The sequence below is a fragment of the Penicillium hordei genome (assembly GCF_028827395.1).
Source record: "Penicillium hordei strain IBT 12815 chromosome Unknown utg000002l_segment0_segment0, whole genome shotgun sequence".
Lineage (NCBI taxonomy): Eukaryota > Fungi > Ascomycota > Eurotiomycetes > Eurotiales > Aspergillaceae > Penicillium > Penicillium hordei.
In genome coordinates, this window is record NW_026623143.1 from 3,565,293 (window position 1) to 3,587,825 (window position 22,533).

Genomic DNA, 22,533 nt, shown 5'->3' on the forward strand with positions numbered 1-22,533 from the left:
GAATTATGGAGAGACGAGGTTCCAAGGTGATAGTGATAACATGGGCCCGACATATGGGCAACGACGAATGAGATTCTTCTCTCACGGTCGAGGGCAGATTGAGGTTCTAGAAACCCTTCAGAAATCTCTCTCATTCAATTGGCCAACCTCTGACCGCAACAATTTTTTCAACAAATGATAACTCACAACGCGTCATATGGGAACTACCTGTACTTCGTAATTCATGAGGCTACGCACGCCAAGCTTCTTTCCAGCGAAGTGTGGGAATCAACCAATGAGACTACAGATTTCTGACTATTTTCACTACCAGATTGCCTTGCAGTCTGACAGCTTGGAGCCCCCTTAGAACCGACTGGATGACCTGTAATTTCTACGCAGAGTCCCTTAAGAAGGCTCGTCCGGCACACTCCTCACCATAGTTTGCTCAACAATTCCCACCAATCATGGCGGAATCGGATTTCGAACCATTCAAGCTCGAAATCGAGCGTCTGTACATCCATGAGAACAAAACCTTGACCTATGTTATGGACTACATGGTGTCCAAATACTCCTTGGCCAAGTCGTAAGTGTTGCGGTACCGATAGGCCACTCCACTCAGCTCACAGATACAAAGCCCAAGCCAGTATAGCCGCCAGCTCAAGAAATGGGGCTTTGTCAAGGGTCGCATTACGGCGGACGAGTGGGCTTGGATTGGAAACAAGCAGAATAAAAGAAAACACAACGACCAGAAGGAAAGCGAGTTCTACATTGGTGAAAACCAGGTTCACGTACCAAAGGTTAAGAAGGCAAAATATAGAGATGCCTACGTTTCAAGCATAGCCAGGTACTCTACTGGTAAGCTGCACATATGATTTCAATCAGACTAGAGATGAATATACTGATCGATTTCTAGCTCCCTCCCCGAACACACCAGAAGGCTTTTTTGTTTGCACCCCAGCATCGCCAGGAATGCATCTTCTCTGGAATGGTGGGTCACTCCCATGGCTGCGCTTCATCAAACTTGTGCGTTCCATGGAGAATGAAGGTATGGCTTTTCTGGCTCATCCTTTCAGATCCAATGGGACTGAGCCTCACAATATATTTAGCGGCACCATCGCCGTCCTCGTCCCTGACCATATTTTCCCCTGGCGGAGCCAATGCGCCCTCTCGCACGGTCAACCGCGAACTGATGCATCGCCTGAGCACAATCATACCATGGAACAGACTAAGCCATCCCCCGAACCTACATAGTAGCTCTCGAACATCGACAGCTCTGAGAATACTCATGCCAGAGGAGTTTCCGGGCCAGCACGATGCTTTGTCAACTAACTTGAACAACTCTACAAACAGGGGAAGAGATCGTATCGCCTTGGAGCTTTTCCTTCTCTCAAACAACATCACTTCGCAAGATCCAGGTGGACGGACCGAGAGAAATATCAGATCCGATGACGAGCGGGTGATACAAAGGTTGAGCGACTCTGGCTGGAAGGACTTGAAACATATTCAGATCCTTTTATCAACCCGTGAGCCAACTGCTGAAGCAATTGCAGAAAGGGTGTTTGCAAGTGCATTGAGACTACATGACGTGGACGTGGTGAGGATGATGCTCGAAGCCCACATGGATCCAAACAACCCATTGGTTGAGTCAATCTCCCATGGTTTCCTAACACCTCTTCAATTCATTGCAAGAAGCCAGCACGAACGCGGCGAGGAACTCATCAATCTTCTTATATCCCATGGGGCGGATGTGAATCATTCGGGTAATAGCCATCCACCTTTGTTTTATGCCATCAATAAACACGATAACGAAATCATGCGTACTCTTATGTTTCACGGTGCTATTGTGACGCCGTCTTGCCTTTCTACTGCCACAAATATGAAAGATATCGGAGTATTTGAAGAAATCGTCAATTCATGTTCTGACGTGAACGCACGAACAGGGTGGCAGGACCCCAGTGCTCTTGCACAGGCTGTCGAGTATCGCAATGTCCCGATAATTCAAATGTTACTCGCCAAAGGTGCCAATGCAAATGATCTGACGATTGTCAATTTCGAGAATGACGTTGCAACAACCACTATCTTGGGCCTTGGCGTTCTGTCACAATCTATCAATATTATACACGCTCTACTGTGGGGCTGCCATGAGATGAACCCTGACTTCGATGGAATGCCTTATATCTCGCCTGTTGCACTAGCGGTGGAGGTAGGAAGCGTTCAGATTACCCAGACTCTACTCCAAGCCGGGGTCAGTATCAAACTAGCCGATGAGCAAGGGAAAATGACACTGCTTGAACGTGCCACCCGGCACCCTATGGCTTTGGCCCTGTGCAAGGTCTTGATTCAATATGGAGCCCGAATTGACAGACCGTTCTCCACTCAGAAACATGAGTCCTCAGCTCTTCTCCTTGCACTTGAAGGAAAGTCTCCCGAAGTTGTTGAGCTCTTCATCAACGCAGGCGCACGCCTCAATGACGAATACTCCAACCCCCCTTACACTGTACTTGGAGCTGCCATTAAAAAGGGGGATGGGGTGTTGATCAACAGCCTCTTGGTAGCCGGAGCTGCATTTGTGGGAACCAAACTACAAACAATCGGCACTTTAGGTACTGCGATGTACCTACAGGCAAATGGAGTTCTTCAAGGCGTTCTGAGGGTGTCAGGTCCCGGCATCCTTGCTGCTGCTCTATCCGAAGAGAAGAGAGATCTAGCTCAGTACTTGCTTGAACATAATGCTGATCATGAAGACCGCATTGAAAATGAAGAGCCTGCCCTCTCCAAGCAGACCCCACTGGAAGCAGCAGTCCGAATGCAGGATTTTGGCTTTGTACAAAGACTGTTGGAACGCGGTGCAAAGGTTACAGACATGGTTCTTGCAAATGCTATAGGCAGAGATCCTGTGTTTCTTGAACGACTACTGACCAGGTTCCGCGGAAGTGCCCCAACGACAGTTGGGACCGCACTCTGTGAAGATGAGCCCTTACAGCTCCTTCAAGAGGCAGGAGTGGATCCCACTGGCGTACCACAACTTTTCCAAGATTTTTGGGATTTGGAGGATTTGAAAGACTTTGAACTGCCGCCACCAGAGTCGGTACTCGAAATAGCACTGGTCGTAGGAACTAGGGAGAATTTACAGTTCCTGCTCCAGTGGATGCCCTGGAGCCCAAGGCTGACCGGTCGCGCCTTGACATTTGCGATACTTTTAGATCTGAATGAACTCGCGGAGGATATAATGCTTTTCAATCCTGATCTGACTCAGGAGATTACCATCGAATACCCCTCTGACGAGGACGATTATGGAGAAGTCAAAAGAGAACGAGAAACGTACCGTCCCCTCGAAGCTGCTGTCAATAGACAAATGACCCCGATCGCGCGGAAATTGATGGCAAAAACTGATGTCAACTATCTTGGTCATGGGGCTCGCCGTCGAACGGCATTGCAATATGCCGTTGAAAAAGGAAACATGGAGCTTATCAACCTACTGATTTCGGAGCACGGAGCTAGGATTGATGGCCCTCCTGCCATGGACGGCGGTGCTACTGCATTGCAGATTGCATGCCTCAAAGGTTATATTGGTATCGCAAGAAAACTACTTGACCTAGGAGCAGATGTCAATGAAGCTCCGGCAAAGCACAATGGACGTACGGCCTTGCAGGGAGCGGCAGAACACGGTCGAATTGATATGCTGCAAGTGCTGCTCGAGGAAGGAGCGCTGGTTGTCGGTGAAGGTGAAACGCAGTATCGCAGGGCTGTCGAGCTCGCGGAACGCAATGGACACCAGGCTTCTGCGCGACTGTTGAGGTCTTGGAGGGACTCTGTTTATTTGAACCCCGAGGCTGTTTGACAAAAGTGATGCCGAGGGTATTAAAAAATGGGGCCCGAATTTTGTCTGTAGAAACTGAATTTATCCCTCTCCTCCAGGGCTTGCCTTTGTTTGGATAGTACACTGTGGCATTGCGCTCCCAGATTGAACCAGTCGAATAGCCCCCGGAATTTACAAAGCGTCTTCTTGATCTAGCGCTCTAAATTAATAATGTTTCGGCTTATCATATTGCAAAGCTCATATTAGCACAAATCTACCAAGCCAAATTCACTCCTCCCTAGTCCAAAGACCGAATTAGGCTCTCCCTCAACCAACACCAAATCAAAATCCCTTCAAAGCCTCCTCAGTCCAATCCCACAACCTCTCCGCAAGGGCCCCATCCCTCGCCCTCGCATCAAGCTTCCTATCCATCAACTTTCCAACAGGCTCATAGTACCCGCCATTCCGAATCTCTGCTTTATCAACGGTAGCCGCCCAAATCTGACTAAATGCACCCTCATGCGGCTGCAGAATAATCCACCAAGTAATCACATAAACAAGAATCTTCTCCTTAATCCCAAGATTACTAACAAGACCCGTTTCCACAACACCTGGATGCACCGACACCGACGTGATAGCCGGAAACCTCTTCGCGAGCTCGCGCGCGTATATCAAATTGGCCAATTTACTCTGTCCATACCGCACCCACGGCCCGCCAAACGCAATATCCTGCGTCGTCTTGAGCTTGTCGAAGACGATTCCACCCGGCGGATGCAGCCCCTTCCCCTGTGAAGTGAGGAGCACGATGCGGGGGTCGGTGGAGGCTTCGAGGAGGGGTAGGAGTTTTTTTATTAGCAGTGCATGGCCGAGGTGATTGGTGCCGAATTGCAGCTCGTAGCCATCTACTGTTTGGCCCGGTGGTTGAGCCATTATACCGGCATTGCACATTAGGATATTCAGGGTTGAGTGTTGGCTAGTGAAATGCTCGGTGGTATTTTTGACGGAGGTCAGGGAGGCTAGGTCGCATTGTATGAATGTGACTGGGAGTTTGGGATTGATTTCGTGGATTTGTTTGATCATTTTTTCTGCGCTCGTAGCATTGCGGCCGCTAAGGTAGATGTGTGATGGGTTGTGCTTGGCGAGGTGGAGTGCTGATGCTGCGCCTAGACCACTGGTTCCTAGATTGGGTGTTTAGTTGGGAAATTTAGAACGCAGAAAGGATTAGTTTTAGACCTCCTGTAATGAATATTGACTTCCCCGTCAGGTCGGGGATCTCTTTCTCGGGATTATAGGCGAGAGGCATGGTTGATGTATAAAATTAGGGCGAGATATGTTACGCGCAATATTGGTTTAGAGGAATGTTGGATTGGTTGAATTGGAGAATTGTAGCTTCAAAATAGGAGGCATTGTCTGGGATGTTATCTACATTTTATACCTTTTGTATTGGGAGGTGCACGATTTCTATTACCTGAGGTCAGATATCAACTTGCTGGATTTGGATGTCATCAACTAACCGGATTGGGAAGCACCTGGGCATGTTGAAGTCTCCATATGTGTCTTTCCCAGCCAATGAAAGTTATGGATTTTCGGGCTTTCCAATGTACCCTGCGCACCTGATAATCTTGTCCACGGGTTTTACATTATATCCGCTGCTAGAACGGCTTGATATTGTACCGACGGACGGGTTGAATTGTCCGAGTGCGAGGGTGAAGGTGCTACCAGTGGCGGGGAGAGCTTTAGCCGTGTTGGGGCAATTGGTAGCGCATCAGATTTCTACTTTAGGATGTCCTCTGAGGGCTGGGGGTTCCCGTCCAGTTCTTTTTCACGACTCGGTCTATCGCTTGGCCCAGGTCCTAAATGGGGTTAGGAACAGGTTGAAGGTACATTTTATGTGTCTTCAATGGGAAAGGTATACCAAAGCTAGCATATTTTGACCTATATATATCGACCGTATCATTTAATTATAAGGACATCAATTGAGATTAGAAATATAGTCTACTTAATTAACATTGAAAGTCGCTTTTATCTCTACCACGTTTTTGTTATTACTTGGAAGTAGCAAAGGTTAGAAGTATATATATAACAAGTGTGCAAAATTCTCCTGGAATCTGTTCTTCTAGACCGGATTTTTATTTAAAGTGAACTTCTATATTACCATACCATCTGTGCCATGTTAGTTTAGTACCATGTGTTAAATATAAAAATAATGATATGGTCGAGATACATGTATAGTTAATAGGTTTAAATATACAAAATTTAAAGTACGCTACTATCAAATTAAACTTATCGACCAGTCATACGAATCTCGATGGGTCGCAAGATGCAATAAATGGCGGAAGAGAAGGCAAAGCCCAACTCAAATCCGACGTCGCCACCAAATTCTGGGTCTCCAGCATGCTTGGCGATAGGACCCATCCACCACGTTTGGCTCATGCCCACAACAACACCGGCAATACCGAAAGCAAAGGCAACAGATGCGGCGATTCCCATAGGGAGCTTATGGGGACTGTCGTAGTCCTCCGGACGATAGCCATCGAATCCACGTCGGAAAACGAAATGGTCAATGAGCGCAATGCCGGAGTAAATGGCCAACCAGTAGGCGATAAGGTTCATGAAGTTCTCGAGCACGGTCTCGAAGTGATCGTAACCCGGGATGGCAATGGCAAGGGAAACGCACGAGGCGAGGAAAGTCCAGATAAATCGGGGCACGCGCTGGGTAGCCCGACCCAACACCTGCAAGGTCAAAGCGACGGAGTAGATGTTGGGGCAGTTGTTGGCGATAATGGACAGGGCCAGAACGACAAGGCAGAATTTGCCGAAGCCGCCGAGAGGCTCCAGCACAGCTGCGATCAGGCCGCCGTTGCCCGAGGCTAGGTAGCCCTCGGCATACTTGTTATGAACTCCGTCGCCCATAGCAGTCGCAGACATAACAGCGATACCGAGAAATTGAGTGAAGATTAGGGGGACGATCAGACCAAGCCAGGCAGATAAGAAGACCAGACGACGGCTCTGGGTCTTTGGCTGGTAGACGGTGTAGTCGGCAGCGTAGCTGGTCCAGCCAGTTGCGAAACCATAGACAGTGGATCCAAAGGATAGACAGGAACCCATTTCAGAAATTCCGACTCCCATTGGGATGTTGATGAAATCGCCGGAGTGGGCGAATGTGCCGAGCACGATGATGAACACAATGGTGGTGGGGATCCAGCTCCAATACTCATACATGTGAACGAACTTGTACCCAGCAAAGGTGACGAAGAGTGTGCAGAATGTGATGATGAGGATACCGGCGTATCCGGGGACTCTGGCGTTCACTGCGTTGAGGAGCTGGGCACCGACAATGGCGTTGGCAGCAGACCAACCGACACAGGCGATAACGTTAAGAACGGCAACTAGGAAATTACGAATTAGACACGCACCACCCAATGGACATGCCCAGCTAACTTACTGAATTTCACAGGCCACCATCCAAACCAGAATCGCGAGAGCACCATCTGGCGCAGCCCAAAGGGTGGGCCAAAGCACGAGAAGAAGCACACAGTCATAACACCGAGGAGGTTGAAAAAGAGACAGACCAAAATCGCATCAACGAAGCCCAAACTGAATGCCGACTTTCCAAGAACGCCAATGGCGAAGGAGCTGACGACCATGTTTGCGGCCAACCACTAGGTTTGGTCAGTGGACAAGGCCTCTAGGCCACGGCGAGTACGCCAGGTAATTGCAGGAACACACCATGCTACCAATATTGAAATAGGACGTATCGGTCCGCTCAGAATCTGGAACTCGCTCGACACCTCGCTGCTCGATGTTGAACTTTCCGGCTACGCGTTGGAGCTTGGCGTACATCGAATCGCCGTATTCGAAGCTCTCGCCGGGCACGGCGCCATCACTGGAGTTGTCGAATAGCTCATTGCTATTTGCGACGGAAGTATTGTTCACCTGGGGTGCTTTTTCCAGGTCCTCATTTGAGCTGCGGAACGTTTTGGCTAGGTTAGGGAGCATGTTTTCGGTCGAATCCTCACCAATGAAGGCGAAGAATTAGAATGTATATAAACGGGATTAATCGGAGAGCTGGGAAAGGCTCAGCGAGACCCAGGGAGATCAGGATGAAGGAATTAGATAAAGGGACAGTGTCACATCGTTCTTTCTTTCTTTTTTTTTTTGCTCCACCGACGGGGAGGAGCTGTTAATATAGTGTTTCACGAGAATTCTTTGCGCGTCCGGGCCCCACCGACGAGCTCGCACTGTGGCAAAGATAGCCCTGTCGCGTGTTCCCCTCGAAAAATCCATAAATTCCAGAAGACGAGCCGAATAACAAGCCTTGAGGCCCCAGCAAGGAATCAGTTAAACCAATCATAACTCTCCGGATAGCCCTAGCTTATCAGCATGCCGAGGATTGTGCACTCGCTTGGCGTCTTCAGCCTGGTATTCGATTGTCATTGGACGAAGGAGTAGTGTGAGCGGATCTGAAAGTTCACGAGTGGAGTCTGCTGTCTCGGGACTTGATAAGAAGTATCTCCGACTTCCGATTATCTCCTGATAGTGACAGTATTCTTGACTCCACCTCAGTAAACTCTTGATGATCCTTGTACCAATTACACTTGTTTGAGATACCTGGATGTCAATTACTCTTATCATTTTGCAGGGGTCTTGGGGGTCTTCTGCGTGGCTAAACCTTGTGTTTGTGCAACACCCCTGATTGGCAGTATCCCAGCCAATCCCCTATTGGCTTTCAATCAAGCTTCCTGGTCCTAGACGGGAGACGCCGATGTGCGTGAAGCTTGACATTTGCAATTACTTTTTATCTCTCACGGTGATTTCCGTCCCCGTGTTTCTGCGGGGGAATATCCATGCTGGGACCTAGCGGTTCTGTACCCCGGACGTTCTACGGTTGACCTCCAATGTATCTCAAACCTTGCACTTCTCAAACATGTGTGAGTAGTGCTGTTCGATTAGAAATGAGACAAGTGACAGACTGTGAACCCTCCAAGGTTGAGCCGGTCGGACATATCCCACACATATCTAAGCATGTTCCGCAGACACTTGGCATGTTTGTCCTATCTCTGGTTTTTGACCATTCTTTTCCTATTGAAGACTATAACCAGCCAGGGTAAAGGCCGCATAGATTGCCATTCTGGGATTGAGGTGTGATTGCGGACCAGATCTCTTGACAGATCCGATCATGTAACCCTGCTATCATTGCTTGATTCTGTCTAGCGCGTCGAGCGCAAATCGGAAGCTTTTCATTGGCTTCAAGGATGGGAGGCCCTACCTGACATCATATGCTGAGGTAAAGTTGAGGTAAATCGAAAGGGGTGAGTTTGGTATTCTCGTCCTTCTTGGATGGAAGACTTGCTATTTCTCCTGCATACCTCAACTTATTCAAACCAGACATGGACTTCCCAAAAACAGGAGAACTACTGAAGCAGATTTGTGCCTTAAGCCAATACCTCTGTTCCTCCAGTATCGTATCTCTCTCGTCTCTCTCCCCTTCATGTCTCTGTGCCAACAGCTCAGCCAAACGCCAAACCCACAAAAACTGCAATATACGTCGCTACATGATACCAATGTGGCTTGATTGATGCCTACTGTCCTAGCGCTTGTTAAACTATGGCGATATGATAAACCATGAGCTCCAATTTCGAGATATCTTGCGATATCCGAGTAATTGTGGATGCGACCAACGAAAATACAGAAATCATTGCTAAGATTAAGCCTTCACACAGTGTTAGTCGTCCGCTTGCTGTCCTCTACCGCATCGATATTTGCTTATCCAGCCACTACAACGCTCAACACCAGCTCGCTCAACAGCTGTACGCGGAAACGGAAATATAGTCGAGATGCATGGGGAAAACCCCGAATGACTAGTGTGATATTAGGGAAGGGTATCTTTTGGCAAATCACAGAACGAAGCATCATTATCATTACAATCTATGAAAATTCCTTTTCTACAAAGAAGGGTTGCATTGGGAAGAGAGCAGTAGGTCATGCTGCAAAACCTCTGCTGACGTCGTCGCTACTGCTACTATACCTATGTACTTGATTTTCTCTCCACTCCTTCCAATGTTGGCCTTCTCTTCCCGTTCTAGGGCCCATGTCTTGTCGCCTTTTGCTCACTGAGTAGATCTGAGCACGCCTCTGAGCCATTCGCTCACTGATCATAATATGAGCGCCCTGATTCGCTCACTAAGTCTGAGCTGAAGACAGGGGTGAGTGGCCCTAGTAAGTTATTAATAAACTGGAACACGCTAACTAGTCCTACCCTATGCAACCCTCTTTTAGATGGCCCCTATCATCCTATCAAAAAGAACAGCCTGGTATTATGGGCAGCCAGCCTTTTTCAGGGCAGCCTCGACAATGTAGTGCATGTAAGATAATTGGTAGTAGGTCAGATATATGGGGGTTATAGTTGAAGATAGTGAAGAGTAAGTATCTAAACGCTGTACGTTTGCAACAATTCGTGTATTCCCTCGTAAACAATCAACTCCTGTGCTTATACACAGTCGAATTTCTCGTCAGCCTGCGGAGACGCTTTCCAAAGAAATAAATCGGAAGTCCTAGGAGCATAGGCCCTATTGTCAGCGCGAACTCAACCATGGCAGGCGCCAAAAAGCCCCTTCGCGCTGCCATCGGCATAACCCAATAACTCATCACAAAACCACAAACATTCTTGATTACAGTTGCAACAACCATGATCTCCCCAGAAATGGGTTTGTAGCAATCAACCGCATAGGCAATGGCGATTGTAGGAACAGCGGTCACACAAACTCCACTGAAGCCATATCCAACAACCAGGACCACAGGCCAATCCCAAAGCCGATCATAGCCCACGCCACCAATCACAATACCAACAACGGTAACAAAGAAATAGGGAATAAGAGCTGGCAACCGCATCTCCGCTTCTCGAATGTCATTATTGCGTTTTGAAGCGCGCACAGCAACCCAATCTGAGAGCGGGCCTGCGGTAGCAAGTCCAATCAAGCCGCCAACAACGAATGCGAAATTCGCATATCCTACACTAGATGGAGAGAAATCATATGGGGGTGCGCTGAGGACAGAAGATTCCGTGAGGTTCCAGAAAAGGAGGATATTTGCTGGCCCGGCGACATTCAGCCCCGCCCAGAGGATAATAGGAAAGAGAAACAGGCGGAATGGCGTGATGATATCCCCTAGAAGAATTGCTTTCCATGCTGCTTCTGGGGCTTGCCACAGTTTAAACTGGGACTTAGAGGGCCGGCCAGTGCCAACGGTAATGGATCGCTCGATGTTCTCAAGTTGTTCAGATTCTACCTCTGGGTCCTGTTGTTTGATGCTTTGGCAGGAGGATGTAGTTGCTCTGAGCTCCGAGTTCTCTAAGATTGAGTCCCTACAGAAACGGGTTTCAGGGAAACAGATCAAGAGAGTGATGAAGTTGAAGCAAGTCAGCGCTAGAGAGAGCCAGAAGAAGCTACGCCAGCCGTATCTATAATACAAAGTTAGTTGTGTACATTCCAAGATTGGGCCCACTTGAGCTTAAATCGCATACCTTTGCGCGATATTACCGGAGATGACAGGGCCAATGAATAGACCGAGGAAGTAGCCCATGCTGATAGAAGATGAGTATGAACAATGACAGTGATAGGGGTCATACTCACAAGTAAACACCAGTCCACAGACCCCTCTCATGGATAAAGAGCATATCCGCCACAACTTGCACCAAAAGTGTCTCACTGGTAGCCGTGGCAATTCCATTTATAACGCGAGCAGCGAGTATGCTGGTATATGAAGTAGCCAGAGCTTGCCAAATACACGAAGTAGTGCCAAGCAAGCAAAAGATGAGACTTGTGAAGCGTCGTCCAAAGGTGTTCGAACAGGGAACGATGACAAAGTTCGCAAAGCCAAGAGCGAGAACGCATGCTCCAGTCAACAAACTCAGCTGGGTATCGTTGAGGTGAAATTCAGCGGCGAACAGGGGAAACATAGGTCCCATTGAGAGTGCTGATTCCACAGAGACGAATAGAAAGAGGAACTGGATCGTAATAACTAAATCTGTGTGATTTATACTTTAGTTAGCCTCTGTCCTTAAGACATCAGATGGGTTACTTGCACTTCCACGGCTTGGACCAGTTCAAGGGGTCCGCAGGGTCATCTGAGGGACAGGGAATAAGCCTACTCAATATAGTAAGTACCAATATAGTCAAATCATTTTTCCTACATATTCCTTACGGCATATCGTGTTTCGATCCATTTGTCAGATGGGCTTCACCCCCTTCTCTCATTAGTTCTGTTCCAGGGATAAGGTCCATGTTAAAAACGGTAGTAGGGTCAATAGGACTCTGTTTCTTAGTCATGTTGATGAATATAATTGAAAGGAAAGCAGTGGAGATCTGAAACAAGCGCCCTGTCGAGGCATTATTGCATCTTAAATCAAGGGTGAGCCGGGGTATCAACCCCAGGATAAGACTTCCCCAGTTACCCCAGACCCGGGGTATGGGGGGTCCCACAAACCATAGCCACTGCTGAAGTCACCGGTGAAGATAGAGTTGAAGCCAGTGAATTATCAACCCTTTTGAGTTGTCAAATCGCCATTGATCGCCACCAAGGCTCTGTTTGCCCTTTAGGTCCCACCAAAATGCGGGACCAAAAATGCGGGACTACGCGGGCACAAAGAACGTCGACCGGATAGAATGTGAAGCTGTAAGCAAAATTGGTCAAAGCTAAACAAAATCGCGATTTATTTCACGGGCCTAATTGAGCTTAATGTGAAGAGTCGAATTTCTTCGGTCTGAAGAAATCCTGGTGAACCCCAGACTTTCCCACCTCATGCCTCCGCTCCCCACCACATCTCTTCACCCTTTCATCCCCCAAGTAATAACCACATTATGGCCGAACGGCCCCGCACTCGTCGCCAGCGTTTGTGTTCTTGGTGTTTCAAGTCATTTACTAAGGATGAGCACCTGGCACGGCATGTTAGGACACACACCAGGGAGAAACCGTTCGTCTGTACGATATGTAAAAAAGCCTTTAGTCGCCAGTACGTGTTGTGGCGTCTATCTATATGTGATTGATTTAACATTGATTGAGCTTTCAGTGATTCTCTTCTGCGGCATTCAAGATCTCATCGACCATCTAGTGCTATTCCCTCTACTAATGTGGCCCACAGCACAGAAAATGATGACATACACCCACCACTGAATCGCCACGATGTGCAAGTGTCTCCATTAAACAACGACTATTCAATAGGCGCCCATAAGGCTCATACTGCCCCAGACCGTCTCTCATTTGGATCGAGGTATCCAAATGCTGGTCATCCCAGATCGGCATTTCGTTCACTTACAAATCCGGCACAACACCTGGCGGTCGGTTCGAATGTCGAAGAATTGGCGCGGTCAAATTTCGACGGAGCAGTGGCCGGATTACCGACACCAGGTTCCCAATCTCAATTAATTGGCCTAGATTCGTCTCTACATGATTCTAGCCAAGATGGGTCATGGGTCTTTGGCAACGCCAGTACCCAAATACCAGCATGGTTTGCAGATGATGACTTTGATATCGGTGCTTTGAACTCAGAGATTTTGATGTCAACTGCTAACTGGGTTCCTTCTGGAACCTCCGGCCGATACCAAAATGAACCTGAGCGCGATACCTTGCGACCGCTTGTGGAGGATACACTTCCATCACGGGAGCAACTAGTACAAACACATTGGTACACGTTCATGGGGACATCAATAACGGGACACACTACCCCGGACACGGGTCCGGAGACAACACAAGTGGATGAAGCATACCGAGCTAGCCTAGCTGTCAAGCTCCAGCCTCATACGCCCTTCCTACCACTTCCCTCCACGGACTTTCTGGTGTGTTCTTATTCTTCCTCATTGATTCCCATTCTCAGCTAATAAAATAGAATATATGCATCCAAATGTACTTCACGAAATTCCATCCCGTGTTTCCAATCGTACATGCGCCAACTTTCCGGCCGTGTGCTAAAAGCTCATTGCTGCTGCTATCCATTTGCTCCATTGGAAGCCTGTTTGTGGGATCTTCACACGCTGCATCGAAAGGTGTCAAAGTGTTTGAGACTCTTAATAAAGCGATCCTGTCGTCGGTTTGTTTGCCGACCTCGATCTTTATGAGTCTTTAGTTAACTTCATATAGTGGGAAAGATACTTCTCGAGACAAGGACCTGAGACAATTGCCTTGATCCAGGCGGCTCTCATAGGTCAGACATTTGGACTTTTATCTGGGGTGAGGCGACTGCATATCTTTTTGTTGTTCAATAACTAACAGGCATGATCAGAGACCGAAGGATTTACTCATTGCACAGACATTCCATGGCACTCTTCTTGTAGTAAGTGATGCAATACTCCCTCCCCCATGGGGCTTGGGTCATATTAACAAACCCATTAGTGGGCTAAGAGGGCAACCCCATCCAAGGTCAAGAGAGCATCTGACTATATCAGCTTGAGCGAGGTCTTCCACACACCACAAAAGGCCTGGAAGAAATGGATTCAGGCAGAAGAACAGAACCGGTGAGCTGAGCGAAACATTAAACTATATTCAAATTACTAAGATCTCGGCTCAAGGCTACTCGCAGGAATTCATGTTCATGATGTCGAGATCTTAGAGCTGTTTTTGATAGACACATATCTGCGACATTCACCCGAAAAGCTCCCGCCATTGTCTGATGATGACCTATGGGCTGCAACAACAGCAGAAGACTGGAGTGAAAAGATAATGAGCCGCCTACCGGACTCAAGCATGCATGAAACCCACTCGCGGCCACCGGATATAAGAACCGATCAGGCACCTCTACTATTATCCCCCCTTTCTAGCAATGGATTCTACGCCTATCTTGAGCTCGAAGGGCTCAACACATCCGCAGTCGAAGCCAATAATACAAATAACCCAACCGAGCGACAGTACTGTGAGGATAACCTGGTAACCTTCCACGAGTCGCATATAGGCCTCAACAAAGAACACAATCCAGATCCGTACTGCCTGCCCATTCTATGGCACTCGATCTTCTTCTCACTCTACGCCAACACAAATCGACTGGAACTGGTAATCGGCAAAGAGGGCTTTACCGAGTCCCAGAATCACGTAACCTACGCCCGTTCCTGGGCCTCATCTCCAGACGGCCAACGCTGCGCGCTCCACGCTGCACTAATTCTTCGTGAACTCGAACAGGAGTATATCGGAACCGAACCACCGATCCACATCCCGCGAATAATATTCCGCGCAGCACTGATTTGGTTCTGCTACACGCGCTTTGGATCGGATACAGAAAACTCACAACAAAATGTGGAGTTTTCAGAGCTGCAGAAGATAGGTCTTGATTATCAAAGGTTGTTGTTTGAAGCGCATGGATTTAAAACATCCCGGCCTACGACGGCTGACTCAAGTACTTTCTGTGGATTAGTGCATATCTTACCAAGAGCTGGTCATTGGGGAATTTCGCAGTTGTTTGCCTCGATTTTGGATTTGCTGCTTCCTGATGTTGAGGATGATGAGAGGTATGGCCGGTGATGGGCCTATCCGGAAGACAGTGTACTTCGCGTAGCCCTAAAAGTATCCTATATGAAGTAATGAATGGTGTATTTGAAATGAATCGTTTGAACTAAATCAAATCTTGTTTATACATACATGACATACATAGGGACTGAAACTCTATAGTCAAACAGCTGTTGGGTGGGGTGAAGCAACAGGCTCCCATAGAGATATTATCTATTTGTTACAGCTGCGGTCCTTTTATTTCTTTCTTTCTTCTGTATACGCTTCTCTGGAGCAGCTGATACGGAAATCGTATGCAGAGCATGTTGACAAAGAGTAATATCGAATGTTATGTGAGATGTCTGATACCGATCTTGCCAGAGATCCTGGGGAAGATCCACATGCAGATCCACCATATTTCTAACATATATTTAACTACAATATCTTCCATGGAAATAAATAAATATGGATACAAATATCGGCAATAGAAACTCCAAGGAAATGAATTCATGCACGTAGATATGTCACAGCCTCTCTAACCTCTTTCTCGAGCTGGGAAACGTCATCACAAGCAGCATATACAATGCGGTCCGGTCGAACAAGGACAAACATGCTTCTTCCTAGCGCCTTCGCAAGTTGGTGTGGGTCATAATACTCTGGCTTCGGTCGTCCACGACACAAGGGTGACCCAGCAAACTCTTCAGCGGTGGCCAGACGGTAAACCGAAGAAGTGTCTTGTGTAAGAGCCCTCGATTCCATGTCTAACCTTCCAACAAGGTACGTGACTTCAGCATACGGGAGCTCTCCCTTGGAAGTCTCTTCAATCCGAGATACCGACTCGCGCGCAGCAGTCAGCTCATTCACATCTTTCAGACATACAAGCAGCTGGAAGAGCCCTTTCTTCTCTTTTTGGAAGATGATATCATCTGAGAACAACACATCACCCGACGTTCCAACAGGCTTACAATAAACCTGTCGAAGGAAAGTACCTCCCTTGTACGCCGGATCAAATGGGAGTCCAGGCGAGTACTTGTACGGCACCATCCCTTCCTTTCGGCGCCCAAGCCGGAGATAATGCCTCCAACTTGGAATGAAGTGCATAAAGTACAGCGACCAATCGCGGAGGAAAATTTTGAGAGGATTGCCTTCGGTGACGAACTGGCCATTCCCAATCGTTGATGTGAGGGACCGCTCCAGCTGCTGCTTGCGCTCAATATACCACGCCGATAGAACTTGTTCGTGGTTGTTGGGTTTGGTTGACGGTTCTCGTCTGCAGAGAAGGACGAGACGCCAGGCTAGGCTGACGGCGTCGCGGAAGCCGGATGCAATTCCTTGGCCACCAACTGTACTCTGTTATTATTATGCATCCGTAATATTGGACTTGAAATACTGACAGGGTGGGAATACGTGTGCTGCATCGCCGCAAAGTACTACGCGGCCATGTGACCATCTATTGCAGCTTCGCGCAGCGAAGCGGAATGGTCGTGATCGAAGGACGCGGATGCAGTCATCGGGGAATGTGATATCTTGAATTAATCTGTAATGGTCAGTATCAGCGCTCTATATCCTTTCTAGGACAGCCAAACTTACCCATATTTACTTCCCGGGTGTGTAATATAGGGATATACAACTTTTTCAATATTCTCGGGGTTGGACATTTCCTGTCCATCTTCACCGGGAAGTACAACAAACTCAAAGCGCCAGAGTCTGTCTGCTGGCAACCCAAAACGTCCACACACAGCGGGGCGCTCTGGATTACAGACGAACCTAAAGTTCTCTGGGAAAAACAGATCGTAGACTTCTTCTGGGGTGTATCCTAGCTTCCACAGGGGAAAGTCGGGGTGCGTCTTTTCCGTAGGAAGTGAGATCTCCCAATTCAGTGCCACCCAGGTTTCATCGTAGAATGATCTAACAGAGGTTAGTATTTCCACAAAAGGAAGAATACACCCAAAGACACCATAACTCACTGATGTGCCTGTTCCATGCGGATACCCAAAGGCTCCATGAAGCTCTTCCTGGTAAAGCCTGTCTTGCCATCGGCGCCAACTAGAAATGGAGACTTTAGGTTGTGTACTTTGCCTTGCGCATCACGATACTGCGAATAGACATGATCTCCTTCCTCGCGAATATCGATCATAGTTGCGTTGGTTTGGAGCTGACAGAAGCTGGATGAGGTCATTGCTGTTCTCAGATGCTTTTCGAGGATTGGTTGTTTATGGCATATGAATCCAACATGGCCGGTACCACCTTCGGTCTGTATGAGATGGGTGAGCAGGAAGACTCTAAAGAGGGATAGATATACAAACCGTGCCATAATCCATTTCTAAGAAAGCCTTCTTGTCGAGGACTTTATCCGTTCCTCCAATGAACTTGAACTTTTGCATGCCTGACATCGAGTTAGCAAAGGAAAAAGGACAACGCGTCGAACTGAATATCCTCACAAGTCCCAATATCAGAATAAATGGGATCATAGATGCCAGCGCCTTGCAACGCCCGAATTCCATCCTCATCCAGCGCAATACCTCGTGGATCAGTAGTGATCTCAGGCTCCTTCTCAATCACAACGTGTCGAATAGACATTCGCCCAAGGTATACAGAGAGCATTGCCCCGGTCGGACCACAGCCGCAGATGACCACATCAGTAGTCTCATACTCAATATCAGCCATGTTTGTTCAAACACAAATGAGCAATGATATCGCTAACGGGCGAATGTCGCATTAAAATAATCCGGGCTCCGTATTAACCATTAGCGAATCATGCATATTTGCCCGTTGTATTCGGCTATACCGTCATATCGTGGGACGAATTTTTCATTGCATGACCCATATCTATGTCTTCATTTGCTGTTGTGGATGCTTTCAGAGCTATTACGTAACCCCGTATAAAGCCGAAAACTGTGGGGTCCGGGGGAGGCCCCAGAAATGTGGGATTAGGCGGGACCTTGCGGGGACAAGGGGAGGTGTGATGTCAAATAGGGCAATTCCATCGGCAATTATAAATGTAACCTGGGATATCATGTTAAGTCAGATTAGAAGCTTGCTAGTTTGATTCAGACAAGGTCAGACTCAATCGAAATCAAATCATCAACATGGTATGTGTAAGATCCCATCTACAACTTTAGTATTAATCCATCAGCCTAGAATATCCAACCGAACCACGGTGCCTCCATTGCCGATATTATTGCGATGGGTCCAGAGGCTGAAAGTATTCCTGCATGGCAAACGAGATGTAATATCAAGACGGACTCGCAAATCCGCTTGATTAAGCTAGCGCATATACGCTACCAACACCCTGATCTAGATGAGATTACCACTTTCCTTGAAGGTATGCTACTATAGTAACCTTTTTTGAAAATATCATGCGCTTATCTATTTACAGACTTTGGTATGGCCATCGCAAAGAAGACCGATGACGAGATCTGGTATCGGGGATATGGAGTAGACCCCTACGTCTACTATGCAAAGAAAGGAGAGAAGAAGTTCCTTGGTGGTGCTTGGGAAGTTGAATCTTACCAGGATCTGGAGAAGTAAGTGACATGAAAAAGCAATTACAAATGCTAACAATACACCGCTGACATTTTCAAGGGCAACAAAGCTACCCACAGCGGGTGAGATTCAAGATCTCACAGATGCCCCGGGCGGGGGCCATATGGTGACATTGACAGATCCCGAAGGATTTGCCATGAACCTATTTTATGGAATGACACCAGTTACGCCTGGCACCTACCCAAATAAGCTGATTGCCAACTATGAGATCGACAAGCCACGAGTGCGAAGATTCCAACGCTTCCAGCCTGGTCCAGCCGCAGTTCATAAGGTTAGCCACTCTTCCCTTTTATACCAAATATAAACCCTAATACTTTATAGCTCGGTCACTACGGCGTCTGCACCACCAACTTCGAAGGGCTTGTCGAATTCTACACTAAGAACTTCAATATCGTCCCAACAGACTTCCTCTACGTTGAGGTAGAAGGCAAAAAGAAGAACGTCGCCCTATTCGCTCACGTCGATCGTGGCGAGAATACCGTCGATCACCACTCATTCTTCATGAGCGCAAACCCGACAACCCATGTGCACCACTGCTCATTTGAAGTTCACGACTTCGATACCCAGAAGCTGGGCCACCAATGGCTCGCGAAGAAAGACTATAAATCTGTCTGGGGTGTTGGCCGACACATTCTTGGAAGTCAGATTTTTGACTACTGGTGGGATACTACAGGAAATATGATCGAGCATTATGCAGATGGGGATCTGGTCAACAACCAAACTCCGATAGGGTATATGCCTGCGGGTGATGAGTCGTTGGCTGTGTGGGGACCTGAAGTGCCGTCTTGGTTTTTACAGTGATATTTCTACGTCCTGAACAAATTCGGTAGCAAGTAGCGAATGAGTTGGGATATAATCGCGAATTGTGACTTATTAAATGACTGTTTCCTTCACATATAAACACCCATAATATTATTCCCAATTGAGAGATAGATTCGACCGCCTTTGTTGGATAGGAATGTGGTATATGGTTAAATACTGTCGTGCACTTGGAAAACATACAATGCCGTTTTTAAAAATATCCATGCGTTCAGTATGAAATGGAAGAATTCAAAATTTTCAACTTGCCCAGAAGACTTCGACATTTCGACGGTCGAGAGCTTCTCACTGCGCATCTAGATTTTCTTCTCAAACCCAATGGCCAATGCTGAAAAGAACCGACTGCTGGCCTAAGTTCCGAAAGAGCTCTCCAAAGAGTCGATCTTGATATATTTTTAGATCAATTCCCCTAATTGCCTCTTTTACTTCCTTCCAAGCCTTAAATCCGCCTTCTCAGCCGCAGATCTCCACAGCGCGTGATGCCTGCGGCTCCAGCTAGATAACCCGAGCGTATCCCGATTGAATAAAATGGCGCTGAAGTCTCTAGGCTTTCTTGCGCTACTTGGTCATTTTTATTACCATCGTATCCATTTTCTACACCGTTGAAATATCGCAACTATTAGGGTAAAGGGCCCAACCCAATACCCACGAATATACCTTTCCCCACCCTACTATTGGTAGGAACTCCGAATATTCCAAGAATGAATTCTCGCATTTATAAACATCCCGACGCAATGGTCTCACATGCCGTACATTGTTCGTCCCACAGCGCCTCTAATTACATAGCTGTAGCAAACAAACAGTAAAAGGTTAGTTTTCTCAGGTTCAAGCTGAAAGGCAGGAGGAGAGAAAGCCTTGTCACGGCCTTCTCTTCCGTATATCCGATAAGAAGTAGAAAATACGAGATGCATAGCATATATCATTAAACTTTGCAGATACAATGCTATTCCGTAGAGGTCCCGATAAATCATCACGGCGAGTGACAAAATTTGATATTCATCATGTTTCGATATATATCTCTCTACTCGACCTACATAGCAATTTTGTAATACACCAAGCAATCATCAAAAAGATTTATTGAAAAATGTCTATGTACAAGAAAATATACCACCCATGGTTTTTTAACGACTCTCATAACGAACCTTGTTGACGAGAGTTCCAATTTGGTCAATCTTAACCGAGATTTCATCACCATCCCGGAGAACAACTCTGGGCTGCTTGAAATATCCAATACCGGCAGGAGTTCCGGTCAAGAACAGCGTTCCAGCTTCGAGTGTGGTACCCTGCGAGAGGTATGATATTTGCTTTTTGATATTGAAGATCATATCTTTGGTCTGTCCGTCTTGAACAGTAGTGCCGTTGTGGATGGCCTTGATTGACAGGGTCTGCGGGTCCTTGATTACGGAGGATGCCACAAGGACGGGACCTATAATCGCCCTTAATTAGCAAAGAGTAGTCAGACCAAATTGCTCTCAAAACTTACCAATAGGACAACTTCCATCAAGACCCTTGGAGAAAGACCATTGGGCCGTGATCAACTGCAGAGTACGAGCAGAGACATCATTTGATGCAGTGTAACCCAGAACATAGTCGAGGGCTTCCTCTTCGGGAATATCTCTGCCAGTCTTTCCAATTACCAGACACAACTCGGCTTCGTAGTCACTAGTGTCATCTTGCGCACACTTGGGGACGTTGATAGCAGCAGGGTAAGGGCCAGCGAGCGCAGTGCGGGGCTTAGTGAAAAGAATTGGCGCCTTGGGGAGAGGTAAGTTGGCTTCCTGTGCGTGGTCGATGTAATTGAGACCCAGACAGCGGATATAACTACACTGCTCTTGAGTGACGGGTGCAAGGAGCTGTAGTGGCTAAGTATCAACATATGTTCCTGCACTAATGGCTATAAAGACAAACAACTCACCTGTTTCACATGCAAAATCTCATCCGTAACTCGGCCATCAAAGATAGTACCCTCAATGGCCTTCACAGTGATCTCCACTCCATCGACGCTATCGCGTCCAATATCACGGGTGGTGTCGACCAGTTGGCCGAGGTGAACCTGGCTGTCCTCGGCAGCGATAAAACGAACAAGATGAGTCCAGGAAGGCATTTTAGATGGCATGGAAGCTGGATCACTAACGTTTTTGGAGTGAGAATAAAAAGAAATCGGTGCTTAAAATAGGTTCAATGAATGTAGACTCCGGATATAGAGATACAGACCATCGCTCCGGGGTGTGTGGGGCGAAGAAATGTGGGACGTGGGGATGCGGGACGTGGGGTACGACGTGGGACCTTTTTCTTATTTACTACACATTGTACGGGGCTATCCTACATAATAGACGAGAACTAGAGAAATAGTAGAATATAATATTTGGGACTACAAACCCCCTTTCTCCTAGACCTAATGGAATATGTTTCTAGATAGGTTCGTACATGGGAAGCAATATCCCAGTCTAACACTTCAGTCTAGCCTAGATGTCTAAATTACTAACAACCCACCTAGTTAATAGACAAGGTACCATCCATAGTTGCTTTTTACATCAATAAATTCATGCATCTCCATTTTTCAAGGCGGTTCACAAGCCCTCCAAGCTCCTTTCCTTTCTTCATCCCCTCTATCTTGCACCCATCGCCGCCCCCTTTCTTTCTTTCTTTCTTTCTTTCTTTCTTTCTTTCTTTCTCGCCGCCACCGACCACTACGCATTGGCATTCAGCCCGACGCACTGCCCCTTTCATTTTACCGGAGATGTCGCTCCATCCGACGCCCAGCTCGTTCTGGCCGGTATGGGCTAGGAGCAGTACCCCTGGGATGATCTAGCCCATTGGCCAAGAGGACGGAGCTACACGGCTTTATCGAAGCGCAGCTTCAATGCGCCGTAAACTGACAGTCATAAGACCAGATGAAATGGACCTGACTGAACATGATT

At 47.4% G+C, this 22,533-nt stretch overlaps 9 protein-coding genes across 9 annotated transcripts; 4 read left to right on the forward strand and 5 right to left on the reverse strand.

Annotated features, from left to right (window-relative positions):
• Positions 1 to 443: 443 nt before the first annotated feature.
• On the forward strand, positions 444 to 3,820 carry N7537_004666 (uncharacterized protein; the record flags this gene model as incomplete). Its single annotated transcript, XM_056895723.1, has 4 exons — positions 444 to 562; positions 614 to 834; positions 893 to 1,024; positions 1,086 to 3,820. 4 exons carry the CDS (start codon positions 444 to 446, stop codon positions 3,818 to 3,820), a joined length of 3,207 nt encoding a protein of 1,068 aa, XP_056755471.1.
• Positions 3,821 to 4,120: 300 nt separating this feature from the next.
• On the reverse strand, positions 4,121 to 5,081 carry N7537_004667 (oxidoreductase, short-chain dehydrogenase/reductase family; the record flags this gene model as incomplete). The annotated part of the gene is made up of 2 exons (XM_056895724.1): positions 4,121 to 4,956; positions 5,012 to 5,081. The coding sequence occupies 2 exons, from the start codon at positions 5,079 to 5,081 to the stop codon at positions 4,121 to 4,123; spliced, it is 906 nt and encodes a 301-aa protein (XP_056755472.1).
• Positions 5,082 to 6,061: 980 nt separating this feature from the next.
• On the reverse strand, positions 6,062 to 7,777 carry N7537_004668 (cytosine permease; the record flags this gene model as incomplete). Its single annotated transcript, XM_056895725.1, has 3 exons — positions 6,062 to 7,167; positions 7,224 to 7,440; positions 7,508 to 7,777. The coding sequence occupies 3 exons, from the start codon at positions 7,775 to 7,777 to the stop codon at positions 6,062 to 6,064; spliced, it is 1,593 nt and encodes a 530-aa protein (XP_056755473.1).
• A 1,626-nt stretch (positions 7,778 to 9,403) lies between these two features.
• Positions 9,404 to 9,610, forward strand: N7537_004669 (uncharacterized protein; the record flags this gene model as incomplete). Its single annotated transcript, XM_056895726.1, has 1 exon — positions 9,404 to 9,610. The coding sequence occupies one exon, from the start codon at positions 9,404 to 9,406 to the stop codon at positions 9,608 to 9,610; it is 207 nt and encodes a 68-aa protein (XP_056755474.1).
• Positions 9,611 to 10,255: 645 nt separating this feature from the next.
• N7537_004670 (uncharacterized protein) lies at positions 10,256 to 11,744 on the reverse strand (the record flags this gene model as incomplete). Its single annotated transcript, XM_056895727.1, has 3 exons — positions 10,256 to 11,237; positions 11,301 to 11,360; positions 11,410 to 11,744. The coding sequence occupies 3 exons, from the start codon at positions 11,742 to 11,744 to the stop codon at positions 10,256 to 10,258; spliced, it is 1,377 nt and encodes a 458-aa protein (XP_056755475.1).
• An 892-nt stretch (positions 11,745 to 12,636) lies between these two features.
• Positions 12,637 to 15,283, forward strand: N7537_004671 (C2H2-type zinc finger protein; the record flags this gene model as incomplete). Its single annotated transcript, XM_056895728.1, has 7 exons — positions 12,637 to 12,788; positions 12,846 to 13,611; positions 13,662 to 13,862; positions 13,913 to 14,002; positions 14,055 to 14,105; positions 14,165 to 14,286; positions 14,341 to 15,283. The coding sequence occupies 7 exons, from the start codon at positions 12,637 to 12,639 to the stop codon at positions 15,281 to 15,283; spliced, it is 2,325 nt and encodes a 774-aa protein (XP_056755476.1).
• A 471-nt stretch (positions 15,284 to 15,754) lies between these two features.
• N7537_004672 (putative monooxygenase) lies at positions 15,755 to 17,914 on the reverse strand (the record flags this gene model as incomplete). Its single annotated transcript, XM_056895729.1, has 6 exons — positions 15,755 to 16,590; positions 16,642 to 16,784; positions 16,838 to 17,155; positions 17,215 to 17,501; positions 17,554 to 17,633; positions 17,689 to 17,914. 6 exons carry the CDS (start codon positions 17,912 to 17,914, stop codon positions 15,755 to 15,757), a joined length of 1,890 nt encoding a protein of 629 aa, XP_056755477.1.
• Positions 17,915 to 18,336: 422 nt separating this feature from the next.
• On the forward strand, positions 18,337 to 19,594 carry N7537_004673 (trihydroxytoluene oxygenase; the record flags this gene model as incomplete). The annotated part of the gene is made up of 5 exons (XM_056895730.1): positions 18,337 to 18,339; positions 18,389 to 18,572; positions 18,627 to 18,774; positions 18,833 to 19,064; positions 19,115 to 19,594. The coding sequence occupies 5 exons, from the start codon at positions 18,337 to 18,339 to the stop codon at positions 19,592 to 19,594; spliced, it is 1,047 nt and encodes a 348-aa protein (XP_056755478.1).
• Positions 19,595 to 20,733: 1,139 nt separating this feature from the next.
• Positions 20,734 to 21,716, reverse strand: N7537_004674 (fumarylacetoacetate hydrolase family protein; the record flags this gene model as incomplete). The annotated part of the gene is made up of 3 exons (XM_056895731.1): positions 20,734 to 21,038; positions 21,096 to 21,474; positions 21,528 to 21,716. 3 exons carry the CDS (start codon positions 21,714 to 21,716, stop codon positions 20,734 to 20,736), a joined length of 873 nt encoding a protein of 290 aa, XP_056755479.1.
• Positions 21,717 to 22,533: the final 817 nt, after the last annotated feature.